This window comes from Tamandua tetradactyla, chromosome 15 (genome assembly GCF_023851605.1).
Source record: "Tamandua tetradactyla isolate mTamTet1 chromosome 15, mTamTet1.pri, whole genome shotgun sequence".
Lineage (NCBI taxonomy): Eukaryota > Metazoa > Chordata > Mammalia > Pilosa > Myrmecophagidae > Tamandua > Tamandua tetradactyla.
In genome coordinates, this window is record NC_135341.1 from 36,973,000 (window position 1) to 36,990,864 (window position 17,865).

The following is a 17,865-nucleotide window of genomic DNA, read 5'->3' on the forward strand; positions in this document are numbered from 1 at the left end:
GCACAGTGGAGTGTGTGTGATGGATTCCAGAGACTGGAGAGGAACACATTGTAATTGATCCTGGTGCAGCTAGGACGACCTGCTGCAGGGCCACCCTCGGTTCCTGATTTCTGGTTCTGGTGCCGAATGCTGATCACTCCAATAGTCTGCCCACAGTAAACCAAGCCTCAAGTAAACTTGGCATTGGTGCCTCCTCCCTTACCCTGCTCTGAGTTGGGTTTATAATTCCAGGAAAGTTAGTCACTGAAGTCCATTGCTGTCTCTCCTCTGGGTCTTCTTGGAACTTCACCTTTTTCTCCTCCAATGAAATGGAGACATTCAGTGGGGGAAAGGGGTCTCCTATCCCTCAACCTCTCGTAGAACTGAGCAGTTGTGTTATATCTCTCGCCAACCTTGATGAACGGAGACATTTAGATCTTGTGTGAAACCTGTTAGATATTACTTAAAAGAAGTTGATACACAAAACTGCTGGGTGCTGTTCCCATCCAGTCGTTTCCATTTTCGCTTGAGAACGGGAGCCCTTTTAGGAGTTTGTCAGCCCAGAAAAGGGCTCCCGTTCTTGCCAACTTTTGGTAACAAGCGAAATCCCCGCCCCTCCAGCCGGGTTCTCTCCGCCCCGCCCCTGGGCTGCCTTCCGGGCCACCGCCTCTCAGTGTGCAGGGCCTTTGCGTCCCCTCCCACCGTGTGGGTTCAAAGAACAGTAGGCCGGGCTTTTGTGTGTGACCTTTAACCCGAACCAAGGGGGTTGGTGTCGCCCAGCCCGGGCGCGCGCCGTGACCGTTGGCGAGGGCGGGCGGTGTCGCCGCACTGCTTGGTGAGGACGCGGCCGCAGGGTGCGGAGCTCGCCACGGAGCCGGGATTGCGGCGGGCGGGGGCGGGGCCGGGAGGCAGTGGGCGGCGAGGCAGGGCACCCCGGGTCTCCTGCGGCTGGGTGGTGGTTCCGCCCATCGGAAGGCGGAGGATACCTGCCGGCCTTGAGAGGAAGGCGTCGGGGGGGGGGGGGGGGGGGGGGGGGTCAACTCAGTGCCCTGTCGGGTGATTCGCCATCTCGTTTGTAATGGGATCATTCTCGAGTTGCTTTGTGCATTTTCAGTGTATTACGTAATAGAGACATGGTCGCTTTTAGGGGAAATGTCTGAGAAACTAAGAAGATGCAGGAAGGAGCTGACTGCAGCCATTGATCGGGCCTTTGAAGGAGTCAGTCATTCCCAGGAGTGCGCAGGTCACCGGAGGCTGGAACTGGACGCCTCGCCACTCTCTTTCCCCTTCCCTGTGCATAAGTTCCTCTGCAGAAGACACCCGCTTGTCACCTGCTCCTCTCCTGCTCCATTTGTGCCTGTCCCATGTGCTCCTGAAAACGAGAGCCCTGCCCTTGCACCAAACCATGCCCCAATAAATACAATACCACATGCTTTATGCCCAAAAAGAAAACCTCTGACCAGCAAGGAAAATGTATTGATGCATCCCTCCATTTTGGTACCTGAAAGTCAGTCTTGGCGAGCTGCAGGCGATGGGGAAAACTGGAGAAAAGAACATTTAAGGTGATTCTAATTTAATAGTTTAATATTCTGTAAGTAAGTGATTTCTTGTTTCTGAAAAAATTGTTGGCGATCCTAGATTGATTCCATGACACATACTGCTCTTTCCTTCTGTTTATATAGTTCACAGACATTCTTCAGATTCAGGCCCAGCAAACATGTTGTGTATTTGTGTTTGGATAGGGTAGAGGAGATTGTTGACAATCCTGGTTGTGGAAACAGTCATGGAAACTACTTTGCAGTAAATGTTAAGAAACCTGATTTTTAAAGTAACCTTATTTTTTGTGCGGCAGAAACAAAAATATTTTTAAATATTTTTATTGTAAATAGCAAACATTCTATACATGGTGTACAATCAGTTGCGCACAATATTATCACATAGTTGTAGAAACAAAAATCTTAATTCTAGTTTCTGAGCCTAGACACAGGGCCTTGACACTCTCCTCTGCCTACATTAGAGAAAGGTTGTATCAGTAGCTGGACCGTGCTTCCCTGGCTACATCCTTGCCTCTGCCTACCCATCTACCCCACCTCTAAGTTTTATAGACTATCACTGGGTTAAGGTCTCCCCTTGACCATCTGTTCTCCTGGGTAGTTTCAAACAGCTTGGTCTCAAGTGCCTCAATTTGGAGCAAGGTTGACCTTGTGGGATGAAATTTCAAGGTCCTGCTATCTTGGCTTCCCTGTAGGCAAGGAATGAAGAGGCCATTTAACTGGTTCAACTTCACAAATATTAACCCTGGTTATCAGGAACAGTAAAGCAAGTCTATGATGCTTGGGAGTCATTATGATAATGCTACTGGTCAATTTCCTCACTGGTTTTTTATCCTTAAGTTATATAACAAACTCTCAGTTTCCCTCAGATATTTTTTGAAAGAGGATCTAATCCCCACCCATTTTTTTTCACCCGGGGCTATAGGAAAGATACGGAGAGAGATTTGAAGGTTGACTCAAATATGCCACTTAGCAGTCCTACTCAAGAGGTCACAAAGGATCTGCTGGATATGATTGGTGAGTACAGAGGGTACATCTGTCCTGTCCTTTGGCCCACATGGGCCCCTAAATCAGCAAATGTCTTAGATTAAAAATTGTAAGACATCAACACTTTTTATCAACCATTCATTCATAAGATTTATTTTGCTCACAGTATGCTCTGCATATATAGCAGTGAGCAAAACAAACCCTGTTCCTTCCCTCATGGAGCTTACAACTTGATGGGGTCACACATCAAGTCATTTCAGAAATATCTACTTACAGTCCTTGAGGATGTGGTGGTTGAGCTTAGAACTGAAGGAAACAGGAGATAGACAGAGAGGAGAGGGCGTCCCACTGGGGTGGGTAATGTAAAGTTTGAAGAAAAATTAGGGCACAAAGCTCCCCTATACTTCCATCACCCAGGATATACATCCTGTTTTTTTCTACACACACATATCTGTGTATTGTGTATGTTAATTATATGTGCCCTGTTTTATTTAAAAAAATTTCTTTATTAATTTTTAAATTTAAAAAATATGTAACAAACACAAACATTCTTAACATATGATCATTCCATTCTAGCATACGTAATCAACAATAGTTGCATATTCATCATGATCATTTCTTAGAACATTTGCATCAATTCAGAAAAAGAAATAAAAAGATAACAGAAGAAAATTCATACATACCATACCCCTTACCCCTCCTTTTCATTGATCACTAGCATTTCAATCTAAATTTATTTTAACATTTGTTCCCCCTGTTAGTGCCCTGTTTTTAAATGACGTATTATAGTGTTCAAACCTAGTAAAGGGATGCTTAGCCTTGGACACTGCCTAAAACTGTTGGCTCTGAAGGGCCTCCGGGTCATCTGGGATGACCCCGGCTCTTGTTGCCTCCATAGGTCAGGAAGTCCCTGAGATCTAGGTGTGCAGCTCTGTATCCTCCCACTTAGATCTTCCTTGGAGACTGGCAGATGGTTGGGGCTTGATAAATGCCAGGGCCTGAAAAGAGGGCAACCCAAGCCCACCTTAATTTTCCACTGCCTCTCGAATTCCCAGCTTTGTGCTATCCCGGAAGAGTGATCACCTATTTATCTTCTTAAACATGTGCTTGAAATGTCTTTGAAAACTCTTAATGGAATTGTAAAGCTGAGTATTCTTATTTTTAAGACCATACAAGTATCCGAACTATTGAAGAATTGGCTGGAAAACTAGAATTTGAAAATGAGTTGAACCGTGTATGTGGTCGCTGTGAAGACTCACCCTTCAAGGAACAAGCTTGGGCCCTCCTCATGGATGAGAGCCCTCAGAAGACCTCAGATAATGACCCTGGTGGCCTTAAACAGACTTTTGATGATCGTAATATTGTTGAGACTGTTCTGGACCTAGAAGAGGACTACAATTTGATGACCTCTTTTAAATATCAAGTTGAGTAAGGACATTGATTCTTTGGGGCATTGATTCTTTACAACACAAAACTGACATTAAGGAGCCACAGTGGTGATCAGGGACCACATTTCTTTTTTTCAAAGAGTTGGCAGAAATTGAGTTAACCACACCCTTTTAAACTTCCAGTTGTGTCCTCTTTTGAGCTGAGAGCTCAGATTTTGTATTCTGTTGCTTTGGAATGCTTTTTACTGTTTTTTTTGTTTTGATTTTTTTTTTACTTTTCTTACCATCTTATGTTTTTTTGATTGATATTTAATATACCTGCCACCTGAGGTGGGTGCGGGTTGTGGGCCTCTGCTGTGTCTCTTGGTGTTCTTTTCCTTGGGCCCCTGAAAAATGCAGGGACCACAGCCACGGTAGGCTTTTGTACTCCCTGGGAACAGCCTGTCCTGGGCCAGGTCAGGCTGTGCAGAGAAACTGGGGTAAAGCTGAACTCTGACTGTGGGCCCTCTACTACCTGCACACACTTCACTCTCCTGGGTTCCCTACTCCCTGTGCTCCTCATGCCCGTATTCTACCTCTCCTCAAACCACCTCAACACACACCCCAACCCCCCATCCCTGCCTCTGCCGTAGCCCTCTGATTGAGTCAGAGGGGCTGGCAGAATCTCTGGTCAGAATCTCTGACACATACCCACACCGTGCACAGGGCCCTCAGCTAAGGGTATGGGGAGGGCAGGGTAAACCCAGGTCTTCCCTATTCACCTTCATACCTGAACCCCTTGTATCTCACTCCAGACTTGGAGACCCTGGAGGTCACATGTGATTCCCACTGCAATGACCCTGTTGGCACAAGACAGGGCAGGGAGTGAAGGAGGACCCAGGCCATTACCCTGTTGAGGTCAGCAGAGCAGCTCTAGCCCCATCCCTGGAAAGGCAGGCTCTCTCAGAACCATGATATTCTCTCAGGAAACCTAATAAGCTGTTGGCAAGGTTTGATGCCTCTCAGAAACCAAGTCTCAGGGAATTGTCTACCTCCTAGGCTTGCACTGGGGCTGTTTGCAAGACCTGAAGCTGAACAAACCAAATTTCCAAAGCACAGTTCCAGTCCAGGACCCAGTGGCCAACAGACCACCCCCTCCCTGGCTATCTGATAGGCAGGTGACCCACATAGGGCACCAGCCCCTCACAGCAGGTCTGGTAATTCATATGGCCTTGCCTACTGAGGCCATGCACTCTCTTTTGACAGAGAACGATGGCACCGCCCAGTCATGTGGGCCTTTGCACATGGCTGGCTTTCACCCAGGCATGTGACCACCGCTGCCCAAGGCTGACTGGTAGCTCCTCTCCAGCCACCTGATAGCCATTTGGTCCTCGTGGAAGCCATTGCTCTCCATAAGCATAGCAATGGAGTTAGAGGTCAGGTTTCTTCTCCTTAAGCAGGAAGAACAGAAGCGAGTGAAAAGAAACACTTCCCGCATCCTTCTACCACTGCCCCACTTGGGTGGAGAATGGACTGTCTGGATGGGGAGAGATCAGATTTCTTATATTAAAAAAAGCAGGTCTTAAAACAGTGCATTCCAAATAATGTGTGTAGATACTTTCCCTTTTAGGTAGTGGAACTTAATTCCCATTTCCCTTTCACCCCATTCTCACTTCATCCTTACCTTTCAAGGGTGAGCTAGACTTAGTGACTCACTTCCAAAGACTAGAGTACCGAAAAGGGAAAATAGTAATTTTACTGTGGAGAAACCTAGCAGACACCACTAGTGAGGTCCTGTGGGGAACACATACCCCTGATATGAAACAATGCACTTCCCTTACTTTGTATTCTTACCCAGATCCCATAACCCCAGTCTAATCATGAGACAAACAGCAAATTATGGACTTTTTACAGGAAGCCTGGCCAATACTCAGTCAAGGTTGGGGAAATCAAGGGAAGACTCAAAAACTGCCACAGACCAGAAGAGACTAAGGAGACAAAATGAGTAAATGCAATGTGGTGTCCTGTACTAGACCCTAGAACAGAGGACATTAATTGAAAAACAGTGAAATCCAAATAAAATCTGGAGTTAATAGTAATGTACCAGTGTTGGCTTCTTAGCTTTGATAAATGTACCAGTTATGTAAGATGTTACTGTTAGGGGAAGCTAGGTGGAGGATGTATAAGAACTCACTATCTGCAACTTTTCTGTAAGTCAAAATTATTCAAAAATTTAAAATGTATTGAATAAAAAGTGCAGTTGATCCCAAGTTTGTGAAATATATGTATGTACAAGCACACACATGCCTAAAACAGTTATAGGGAGGATGGGCATTAAGTTTAGGACTTTTTGGTCCTTATTTTCTAATTTATCTGCAGTGGACATGTATCACCATTGTAAAGAGAAGCAATTAAAGTTTTGCTTTGCTTTTTTTTAGATTATACCATCTCAATCTTTATTGTCTATTTTTTTAGATTATACCATCTCAATCTTTATTGTCTATCTTTCTTTGTGATTTCATTTATGCCCCCAGCCCTCCCTCTATCATTCTCACATTCAGCTTTATTCAGTGTTTTAACATAATTGTATTACAGTTAGGTAGTATTGTGCTGTCCATTTCTGAGTTTTTATATTCAGTCCTGTTGCATAATCTGTATCACTTCAGCTCCAATTACCTGATATCTTACCCTATTTCTATCTCCTGATGGTCTCTGTTAGCAACAAAATATTCCAAGTTTATTCACTAATGTCAGTTCATATCAGTGAGATCATACAGTATTTGTCCTTTTGTTTTTGGCTAATCTCACTCAGCATAATGTCCTTAAGGTCCATCCATGTTGTTACATACTTCATAACTTTATTCTGTCTTACAGCTGCATAATATTCCATCATATGTATATGCCACAGTTTGTTTAGCCACAGACAAACAACAGATGGCATATACCATGTTGATGGACATTTTGGCTGTTTCCATCTCTTGGTAGTTGTAAATAATGCTGCTATAAACATTGGTGTGCAAATGTCCATTTGTATTCTTGCCCTCATGTCCTTTGAATAGAGACAGCATATAGATGGGTCCTGTTTTTTAACCCATTCTGCCAGTCTGTGTCTTTTGATTGGGGAGTTAAATCCATTAACATTTAGTGTTATTACTGCACGGGTAGTACTTTCTTCTACCATTTTGTCTTTTGGATTTTATATGTCATATCTAATTTTCCTTCTTTTTACCTTTACTCATAGTCTTCCTTTCTACACTCTTCTCCACACCTCTCTCTTCGTCTTTTCGTATCTGTCTCTAGTGCTCCCTTTAGTATTTCTTGCAGAGCTGGTTTCTTGGTCACAAATTCTCTCGGTGATTTTTTTGTCTGAAAAAGTTTTAATTTCTCCCTCATTTTTGAAGGACAATTTTGCTGGATATAGAATTCTTGGTTGGCAGTTTTTCTCTTTTAATAATTTAAATATATCATCCTACTGTCTTCTCGCCTCCATGGTTTCTGCTGAGAGATCTGCACATAGTCTTATTGGGCTTCCCTTGTATGTGATGGATTGCTTTTCTCTTGCTGCTTTCAAGATTCTTTCACTTTGACCTCTGACATTCTGATTAGTGAATATCTTGGAGTACGTCTATTTGGATCTATTCTCTTTGGGTACGCTGCACTTCTTGGATCTGTAATTTCAAGTCTTTCATAAGAGTTGGGAAATTTTCAGTGATAATTTCCTCCATTAGTTTTTCTCCTCCTTTTCCCTTCTCCTTCTGGGACACCCACAACACGTATATTCGTGCGCTTCATATTGTCTTTCAATTCCCTGAGTCCCTGCTCGTATTTTTCCATTTTTTCCCCTATATTTTCTTTATCTTGCTGCATTTCAGATACTCTGTCCTCCAGTTCACTAATCCTATGTTCTGTCTTTTGAAATCGACCATTGCAGTTTCCGTTATTTTTTTCATCTCTTCTACCGTGACTTTCATTCCCATAAGTTCTGTGCTTTGTTTTTTCATACTTTCGATTTCTTCTTATTGTTCATTCCTTGCCTTCTTTATATCCTCCCTCAATTCATTGATTTGTTTTTTTTTATTAATCAAAAAAAAAGAAAAGAAATTAACACAACATTTAGAAATCATTCCATTCTACATATGCACTAAGTAATTCTTAGTATCATCACATAGATGCATGATCATCACCTCTTAGCACATTTGCATCGATCCAGGAAAAGAACTAGCAAAACAGCAGAAAAAGATATAGAATGTTAATATAGAGAAGAGAATTAAAATAATAATAATAATAATAAATATATATATATAAAAGGAAAAAGAAAAAACAAAAACAAAAGATACAAACAAACACACAAACAAAAAACTATAGTTCAGGTGCAGCTTCATTCAGTGTTTTAACATAGTTACATTACAATTAGGTAATTATTAGGTTAATTAGGTACTAATTAACCTAATTAGGTATTATTGTGCTGCCCATTTTTGAGTTTTTGTATCTAGTCCTGTTGCACAGTCTATCCCTTCAGCTCCAATTACCCATTATCTTACCCTGTTTCTAACTCCTGCTGGTCTCTGTTACCAATGATATATTCCAAGCTGATTCTCAAATGTCGGTTCACATCAGTGGGACCATACAGTATTTGTCCTTTAGTTTTTGGCTAGACTCACTCAGCATAATGTTCTCTAGGTCCATCCATGTTATTACATGCTTCATAAGTTTAGTCTGTCTTAAAGCTGCATAATATTCCATCGTAGGTATACGCCACAGTTTGTTTAGCCACTCGTCTGTTGATGGACATTTTGGCTGTTTCCATCTCTTTGCAATTGTAGATAATGCTGCTATAAACACTGGTGTGCAAATGTCCGTCTGTGTCTTTGCCCTTAAGTCCTTTGAGTAGATACCTAGCAGTGGTATTGCTGGGTCGTAATCCATTCTGCCATTCTATGTCTTTTGATTGGGGAATTCAGTCCATTAACTTTTAGTGTTATTACTGTATGGATAATATTTTCCTCTACCATTTTGGCTTTTGTATTATATATATCATATCTGATTTTCCTTCTTTCTACACTTTACTCCATACCTCTCTCTTCTGTCTTTTCGTATCTGACTCTAGTGCTCCCTTTAGTATTTCTTGCAGAGCTGGTCTCTTGGTCACAAATTCTCTCAGTGACTTTTTGTCTATAAATGTTTTAATTTCTCCTTCATTTTTGAAGGACAGTTTTGCTGGATATAGAAGTCTTGGTTGGCAGTTTTTCTCTTTTAGTAATTTAAATATATCATCCCACTGTCTTCTAGCTTCCATGGTTTCTGCTGAGAAATCTACACATAGTCTTATTGGGTTTCCCTTGTATGTGACAGATTGTTTTTCTCTTGCTGCTTTCAAGATCCTCTCTTTCTCTTTGACCTCTGACATTCTAACTAGTAAGTGTCTTGGAGAACGCCTATTTGGGTCTATTCTCTTTGGGGTGCGCTGCACTTCTTGGATCTGTAAATTTAGGTCTTTCATAAGAGTTGGGAAATTTTCAGTGATAATTTCTTCCATTAGAGTTTCTCCTCCTTTTCCCTTCTCTTCTCCTTCTGGGACACCCACAACACGTATATTTGTGCGCTTCATATTGTCATTCAGTTCCCTGATCCCCTGCTCAAGTTTTTCCATTCTTTTCCCTATAGTTTCTGTTTCTTTTTGGAATTCAGATGTTCCATCCTCCAGTTCACTAATTGTAGCTTCTGTCTCTTTAAATCTACCATTGTAGGTATCCATTGTTTTTTCCATCTTTTCTACTTTGTCCTTCACTCCGCTAAGTTCTGTGATTTGTTTTTTCAGATTTTCTATTTCTTCTTTTTGTTCAGCCCATGTCTTCTTCATGTCCACCCTCAATTTATTGATTTGGTTTTTGATGAGGTTTTCCATGTCTGTTCATATATTCTGAATTGATTGTTTCAGCTCCTGTATCTCATTTGAATTGTTGGTTTGTTCCTTTGACTGAGCCATATCTTCAATTTTCCTAATGTGATTTGTTATTTTTTGCTGGCATCTAGGCATTTAATTACCTTAATTAGTTTGTTCTGGAGATTGCTTTCACTTATCTTACCTAGGGTTTTCTTGCTAGATGAGTTTGTTGTCTATCTGTTTTTTGACCTTCAGTTCAGCTTTTTCTGGGCCTCTAGCTTAAGTTTTGTTTAACAGAGGGTAATTTTTCATTTCTTGTTTTCTTGTTTCTTGTCCTGCTTATAAGGTGCCTTTTCCCTCCCCTCCCTTGTTCTCTGGCATGGCAGGCAAGCATTCTTGCCACTGAGCCACCGTGGTCCGCCCTGTAGGCTGGTTTTAATGGCTTCAAATTACCAAGCCCTGGTGTCTGAATTCCTTGAGAGAGGGATTCCACCTGAGTTAGGCTTCACCCCTCCCCTGGGGAAGGCATAGGTTCGAGACAAGCCCTCAAACGAGCTTGTTTCTGCCTATGCCTGGGGCAGTTGCAGCCTGAGAAGCCCTGCCGCTGTATCCAAAGGCAGTCAAGCCTTTGTAGAAACACAGCCACAAAAACCTCTGTTTCCTTTTTTCTTTTTCCATCAGCCCTGCCCCCTTGGCACTGGGGCAAAAATGAGCAAACTCTGCTTTGACCAGGTTCATCTGAGCTGGGGGCCTATTTTTAGTAGTCAGAATTTGTTAATTAATTCCACGATTGGTGTTTGGTTGGGCTCAGCCCCTGCTGCTGGTAAAGTCTCTTTCCTTTCCCCTCTGGGAAGCATCCTGTGGGGGAGAGGTGCCAGCCACCGTGGCTTGGGGAACTCACGGTTCTGGGAGTGGCTCGCAGCCAGTCCAGCTGGTCTAGACTGGGGTATGCTGTGTGTCCGGTAACTGATGTGGCCCCAGGAGCTGTTCTGTACTGTTTCTGGTTATTTAGTAGTTGTTCTGGAGGAGAGGACGAACTAGAACACACACATTGCTAAACCACCATCTTGGCCCGGAAGTCCTGCTTTGCTTTATTTAAAAAAACCCTCATCTCCACCACCCAGCCATGGTGATCCCTATGGGCAGAGCACAGGACAGGCACCTGACCTTCACAGCTTCCAGAAATTGAGGGCTTGGCAGGACATTTTTTGAGGGGTGAGGGGCGGGGGAGCGTGTTCCAATTTTATTTCTAGACTTTTTCCATGTTTGTCTTTTGTTTCTTTGGCAGGATTTTAACAGGGGTCAGTCCTTCCCTGAGGATGCTCTAGGACTCTGCTGTTTCTCAGGAACACAGAGAAGGTGTGGTTCCGAAGGTGTGGTCAAGGTCTGGTCCTAACTTACATGGGGAGTAGCTGCTGTGAATGGGCACCCAGCCCAAACCCTAGAAGGCTTTACCACACTGAAGAAAAAGGTGTTCTGTAAAGCAGGTGTGACCTGAACCTGTGGCATGCCACCCCCGGATTAGCAGGGGGCCAGCACAGGGGCCTCCTCATTTCCCTGGCAACATCCACTCCTTTCTCTACATCTATGGCTCCCTGTGATGCCCCAGGGAGGCCTTCCCTGCCTTTATCATCTGTGTCCGTGCAGCGGGCAGATGTGTGCTCACCTCAGAGTGAGGATTTGGGGAGGGGGTCTCCAGGTATTGAGCTGGAGGGGAAGAGGAGCCTAGAATATATGTATATTATATATGTGTATAAAATATTATTTATATAATTAGAGCAGTCGTAGGTTTACGGAAGCATCATGCAGAAAGTGGAGGTCACATAGGCCACTGAACATTTTCCTCAGGTTCTCATGGAGCTGAGACCAAAAACCTCAGGGAGACATTGATATTGACCTTAGTCATATCTGAGCAGCTTTTATGTTTTACGTCATTCGGTTCTTTCCCCCACAGTTCATCTTGGCAAGCTAAACAATCACTGAATTGTTTCCGTGGAAACACCCAACTGTAATTTGGATCCACAGAATCAAAATAGAAACAAGGCAGCTTCAGGAATAAATAGGCATTTTGGAACCTGCTAGCTTCAAACTGCAAATTTAAGCTGTAGCACAGGGCATGTGAGAAGTTGGGCCCATCCATCTCTGTAAGAAGTTTCCAGGTTCTATAGTTGCATTCCACCAATGTTAATGCCAAAGACACTAGACACTAGCTCTGTAGGCAGTAGACTTTAAAAATAATACTTAAGGTGAAAGCTAACCTGTAAAGATCCTAGGAGAGGCTGGGGGAGAAAAGCCAGAGGCTGGAAGGGAAGGCTGAGGAAGAAGGAACAGGAACAAGGAGTGGGATAAGAATGGCAGGGACAGGAACAAGGAGAGGGATGAGAACGGCAGAATGAAGGTCCAGCAAGAAACCGAAAGCTACATCCGAGGCCTAGGAGAGAAGCAACAATTCTTTCAAAAGGACTAGTTCAAGAGGAATTGTTATGGGCTGAAAACAGTGATCCTGTTCTCAGCCCCATCCACATTACAATGTTCCTCACACCCGAGGGCCCAGATGCCTGACTAGCCACAGGGGTCTATTTGGTTTAGTTCTAGACTCTGAACTCTTACCAGGTGCTGTTGGGGCACTTCTGCTGAGCATACCTCTGCCTCTGAGACACGAAACAGTACAAGCAGGCACTGGGACCTGCCTTCTCATCTCTGGGACTCAGGGTGACCCCTCCTTCCATTCCTACCCACCTGCTCTGATTCCTTGGAATTCTGGACACTCCATTACCTTCCCCAGGCAGACTCTAAGGGGACCAGGAGACCAGGAGGAAGCAGGTAGATAACCCAGGGGCCTACACCTCCCACCTTTGCACCCAAAAATGTGCTGATAGTGCAGCAAAACCATCCTGCCTCTGGAGGGACTGTGAGCTATGACTATTCAAAGAATATCAGAGAGGATTTGTAAAAGGGGCCAATCTTCCTTCTGAATGGCCAGTCAGGAGCTCAGCTGGTACCAGAGTCACAAGACATTTAATAAGGCAGTGAAGACAAGTGAAAGAGGCATGAAAACAAAAGGAGGCCTTGGGAAACTATTGTGCCTGATTGTAATCACTGAAAAGGCTCTGTTATCCCAAAATAATCTGAGGCTCTGGCAATTTGATTTCTCACTGAAGTTGTTGGAGAACATTAGTATTTTAGGTTATGCTAAATATTTACAGAGGAAACAAAGTTTTACTTAGGGAATCTAGTTTTAATGGCTCCCAGCCCCAGTAGGGAAGGACTCTGTCCCAGGCCTGTTGAGAAATGCCTGATTTTGGCCTAAGGTCTGACAAAAAAAATTTCAAAACTGTCTATAACACTTACAGGAAGCAGCTATCTATTATGGAGACAGAGAGGCTATTAGTCTGTGGGGCCTGTAGGTAGGAGAGGAGTGCTCAGGAGCTGGCCTGGGTGTGAGAAGTAAGCATCATGCAAGATATCCCTTCATCTGGAGCCCTTTGGAACTTCTGAAGCAATATACACAAAAAAAGAGAAGTTGCAAAGGGATACTAGAAAGGGCTTACTTTTAGGACAGGACTGTAAGGAGCTGGTTGGATAATAAGTTAGCAATCCCTGCCCTCAACAAATATTTATCAAGTGTGTTGGACTTTTTTCTGCATGCTGGGGTTACAAAGCAGGAACATATATATAACTGCTCCTTCTTCTGGTGTTTATATTCCACTGGGCAAGGCAGGTGAAATACAAGTATATAAATTAATAGTTATAGATGAAACGTTATGAGAAAGTTAAAACAGGACAAGGGGAGGGGTGGTAAATAAGGTGGGCTCTTTCAGAAGAGGGGCGGGTCAGAAAAGGCCTCTCTGTAGAGGGGACATTTAAATTGATACTTGAATGCCAAGACCATTAGATGCTGAAGTCAGCTTTATTTCCATCCTCAGACTGTAGCTCGAGTTGGATCAAAGGGAAGAGCACCTGGGCAGCTGTCTGGGTCCCTGGCCCACGGACCTCCCACCACACCTGCCCCTGTGTAGCCACATACAGCTCCAGCAGCATCCCGAGAGCCAAAAACATTGCATGCTTTGGGGACATGCCTGGGCTGTGTCACGCTTACCAAATCTGGCAGGAACACAGTAGTTGGGGGAAAAAAAATCTTAGAAATAAAATAGAAACACAATATCCTTCCCTGATGATTGCTGGAAACAGCAGTGAAATTTAATTACCCCAGCCTAGTTAGAAGATAAGTTTATAGATCTTTCTACCAAAATGCCCAGCTCATGGAATGCTGACCTTTGGCTTCATTACACAAAATTACTTCTGAAGAAATATAAGACTTCATAACTCACTGCATAATAAAAAGAATGAAGGATCCTACTTCAGCATTTCAAAATCAATGAGAAGGCCACAGTCATAAATGCTGATGGAATTCCCTCAACAGAATTTCAAACTTTGAATTAAACTGTGACCAAATACTAAAATTTTCAATTTAGAGTAATAAAAGATTTTAAGATACAGATCCCTCTGGCTCACAACCCTCATTCTAACAGCTTGACTGGCACCTGTGATCAGCCCTTTTGGCAGGCTGAGAAGGGCTGAAAGGAACCCTTTGCATGTCAGGGCTCCTTCCTCATATGCCTTCTTTGCACAATGAAAAGCAGGAGGGGAACTGGTGGAACCAGCAGAGGGCACAATGAGCAGACATCCAGTGAGTCCCAATAAGGAATGGACAGGCAAGGGCAACCTGAAGCAGATCCAAAGTCTGAACTTCAGTAGGCTGAAAGAAGGTTGTTGGAATTGCCAGTGGTGCCTAGCTAAAGGCCAGAGGAGGCCCTTTATCTGGAAATGAGATTGAGAACAATTTAGGCTGGTACCTCACATCCCTACCCAAAGGTGTTGCAGACATATTCAATCCCTCCGGACTTTTATGGGATGCACATACCCCCTAAGAAAAAAGAATGTAAAAATAAGAAGAAATCAAGAACTATTCCTATCCCTCCCCCCCCACCTTTTTTTTTTTTTTCTTTTTGGCATGGGCAGGCTCCAGGAATTGAACCCAGGTCTCCAGCATGGCAGGCAAGAACTCTGCCACTGAGCCACCGTTGTCTGCCCCCTATCCCTTTTTATAATGGTTCACTCAGAGGCTGCAGTATCAATGGCTGTACTGGCTTGGAACTGGGCAAATTCTTGAAGTCTTCTATCCCATGAGGATTTTCACTTTCATACAGTAAAGAAAAGAAAGAAAAAAAAGCAAAGTTTTTTGAGTAGGGTATTTCTTCAAATTCATATTGTGAGAAGCCTAGGGAATAGAAAAGATGGTGTGGTAGTTAGGTTCAGGTAGTTAGGTTAGGTTCATCTGGCAACTCGGCCAGGTGAAAGTGCCTAGTTCAGTCGCTGTGGACATGAGCCGAAGGCATGTGAAGCTCATCTGTCACTGATTACATTTGCGGTCGGCTAGAGGGAGTGCCTGCTGCAGTGAATGATATTTGATTTCATTGTCTGGATGTTTAAATGAGGGAGGTCAACGCAGCATAGCATACCTCATCTCAGCACTTGCAGCTCAGCCCAGGTCTATGGAGATGCAGAAAGCAAGCACCCCAGGGAAAGTTGTTGGAACCCAGAAGCCTGGAGAGAAGGCCAGCAGAGATCACCCTGTGCCTCCCCATGTAAGAGAGAAACTCAGATGAAAGTTAGCTGTCTTTCCTCTGAAGAATTATATGTTTTTGACTAAATAAATCCCCTTTTATTAAAAGCCAATCCATCTCTGGTGTTTTGCATTCTGACAGCTTTGGCAAACTAAAACAGATGGTATATATCTTATCAATTTGATTTCTTAAATTGATGAGAGATCAGTTAAATAAACTTAATGAAAGAAAATATATACATTTAAATGTTTTATCTTTATTTTTTATTACAAAAGAAATACATGTTACAAATGTTCAAAATCTTCAGCAAGATACAAATGGAAAGCCAAAGTCTCTTTTAAGTCCATTGCTCCTCAGAAATAGCACAGGGCATACAGATGCTATCTTTAGCTTTAAACGAGTGACTAAAAAGCAGGATGGGGAAAAAATAGCAAAGATAAATGGAGTCAGGTGGCCCGTGACCAGTAGTGCTCTGGACATTTGTTTGGTGCATGTTATCTCTCCTTCTTGGCAGCTTAAACACTCTCAAATTTTCTATTCATAAGGAGACTGTCTTAGTGTGCTCTGTAATGTGTCCATTGACCCAAAAGTGCAAAAGTTCTGGTAGCATAACTAGATAAGACTAATGAACAAAAAAAATCTCAAAGCCTAGAAAGATATTAGTTATGTGTAGGGAATATTCTGAAGAGATCTTATTTCAGAAATTGTGCTGTCATAGTGGCATCTTTGTGAGAACAATTCTGCTACACAATATTCCATAAGAAAGCCAGCTCCCCTTTCATCAAGCACTGCCACCTCTTCCCGATGCCTCACCACCAGGTGGCTGTCTCAGCTCTCTTCACCACCAACTTTACACTCTTCATTCTAATAAATAAGGATGCACTTACCCTGTAAGGCCCTTATTGTGGGCAGCACCTGGCACCCAGATTGCAAGGTATGTCCCCCACCAACCAACCGCACCCCAGTGGGGACTCTGACCCTGAGAGTCCCAAGTAGGCTGTAGGGGCTTTCTGTTCTTGGCCAGCCCAAGTGTTCTGCAGTTTGTCATCCAACTGAGATCAAGGACATCACTGTGGGATGATCAGAAGTCATCATCACTGCTATCAAAAGCCAGATCATAGAGCAGATTCTTCCCTGGCTCCTTGTATAAAGGGGACTCTGAACTTAGAAGGTTGAGGTCACTGAACCAGCTCATCTGGTGGTCCCCTCGGGAGCTGCTGGAAAGCAAGTTGTTGTCTTGCGAAGAGTGCTCATCAACCTGTAAGAGGCTCCTTTGCACTGTTCTTGCTGTCTTACTGGATGTGATCGCCCCTCCCAGAGTGGGGCAGCTTGGCTTTGCAAGATTCCTGGAGCTACTAGGGCCTTGCAGATGCAAGGGATATGCAAGAGGTTCCTGCTGCCCCGAGAGCAGCCTTTGTGGGCCAGAAACTGGAGGTGGAGGACTCTGATTTTTGGAATTGAAAGTACAGGCTTTGCTTAGGGTTTGTTGTTGCTTCCTGACTAGTAACCTGCCTCGGCGGCCTTTCCTAGGCTGCTGCCTCTTGCCTTTTTTCCCTCTTTCTACAGTCCTGCCTTTCAGTTCAGCCACCAATCTTTGTTCACATGAATCACATGAAAGTACATCTTTGGCTTGATATTCTTGGCCAGGATTCTTAATACTGGTTGCAAAGTTGTTTAACTCCAGGGACAAGAGCTTTGAGGTTCCCTGGGAGACCAGGTCCCTGTCACCAGGAACCTGATGGCCTGGGATGGAGCCATGGTTCTCAGGTCCTGTTTTAGTAAGATGCCAATGTTTGCAGTCAGCCTGCACCTCCTCGTCCTTTGCATGCCCATTTCCTTTACAGGACCCAGCCGCTGGCAGTGTGGCATCTTCTTGGACAGCATTACCCTTTGCTTCCTCACTCCAGATACCAAATTCTCTAGGCTCCAGGAAGCCTGTGCTAGGATTCCAAGCATCAGGGAGAGCCTGGGCCTGCCACATAACTGGCTCCACCAAGGCAGATTTTTCCTGCCTGGTGAAGTTGAGGCCCTGGGTCAGAGCTGGTGAGGTCTGGGAAGTGCTATCTTTCACATGTCTGGGTATCTGAGGTTCTGAAGTCAATCTCTTCAGCCCTGCTAGGACAGTGGGCACATTCATCTGGCCTAGATGCTCACACAGCTGTTCTAAGTCCTTGCTCTGCTGGGCAACTAAGACTTCAAGGTGCTTCAGGTTAGATTTCATTTCTACAAACTCTGCTTGTCTCTGGGGAGAGGCAGTAAGAAAGAGGAAAGTGATGGTGAAACTCAGAATGCACAATTAAAGGTGTCAACAAACCAAAGTGTACACTACCCCTGCTAGCACCTAAAGGTAAAAGCACAGCTGCAGTCTGAAGCAGCACCCCTGGGACCTACATTGTAGTAGGCTGGTCTCTATGCTGAAGTCACCAAGGGGCCTGTGTTGACCTCTGTCTTGGCTAAAAATGTACAAC

General features: G+C 43.8%; 2 protein-coding genes across 9 annotated transcripts in view; one reads left to right on the top strand and one right to left on the bottom strand.

The window, feature by feature from the left end:
• Positions 1-554: 554 nt before the first annotated feature.
• Positions 555-6,328, top strand: C15H3orf62 (chromosome 15 C3orf62 homolog). 4 transcript variants are annotated; one of them, XM_077129328.1, is made up of 4 exons: positions 555-833; positions 1,127-1,541; positions 2,458-2,549; positions 3,686-6,328. In XM_077129328.1, exons 2-4 carry the CDS (start codon positions 1,132-1,134, stop codon positions 3,949-3,951), a joined length of 768 nt encoding a protein of 255 aa, XP_076985443.1. In that variant the 5' UTR covers positions 555-833; positions 1,127-1,131; the 3' UTR covers positions 3,952-6,328. The 4 variants fall into 4 exon arrangements, with proteins under 4 accessions (XP_076985443.1, XP_076985444.1, XP_076985445.1 ...); XM_077129329.1 differs by having other exon boundaries at positions 555-814; XM_077129330.1 differs by having other exon boundaries at positions 762-833; positions 1,094-1,541.
• Positions 6,329-15,650: 9,322 nt separating this feature from the next.
• The window catches only part of IHO1 (interactor of HORMAD1 1), a 91,412-nt gene continuing 89,197 nt past the window's right edge, over positions 15,651-17,865 (bottom strand). For all 5 annotated transcript variants that reach the window (XM_077129336.1, XM_077129334.1, XM_077129333.1 and 2 more), the window contains one exon: positions 15,651-17,639. In XM_077129336.1, coding sequence (XP_076985451.1) covers positions 16,479-17,639 — 1,161 coding nt within the window. In that variant the 3' untranslated portion in view covers positions 15,651-16,478. The remainder of the gene's footprint in view (positions 17,640-17,865) is intronic.

Bases quoted from the DNA above. Each gene is read 5' to 3' on its own strand.
- C15H3orf62 (XM_077129328.1), top strand. From the start codon at position 1,132: ATGTCTGAGAAACTAAGAAGATGCAGGAAGGAGCTGACTGCAGCCATT. The intron at 1,542-2,457 runs GTGATTCTAATT...CCGGGGCTATAG, and splicing joins TGGAGAAAAGAACATTTAAG to GAAAGATACGGAGAGAGATT. The intron at 2,550-3,685 runs GTGAGTACAGAG...CTTATTTTTAAG, and splicing joins GGATCTGCTGGATATGATTG to ACCATACAAGTATCCGAACT.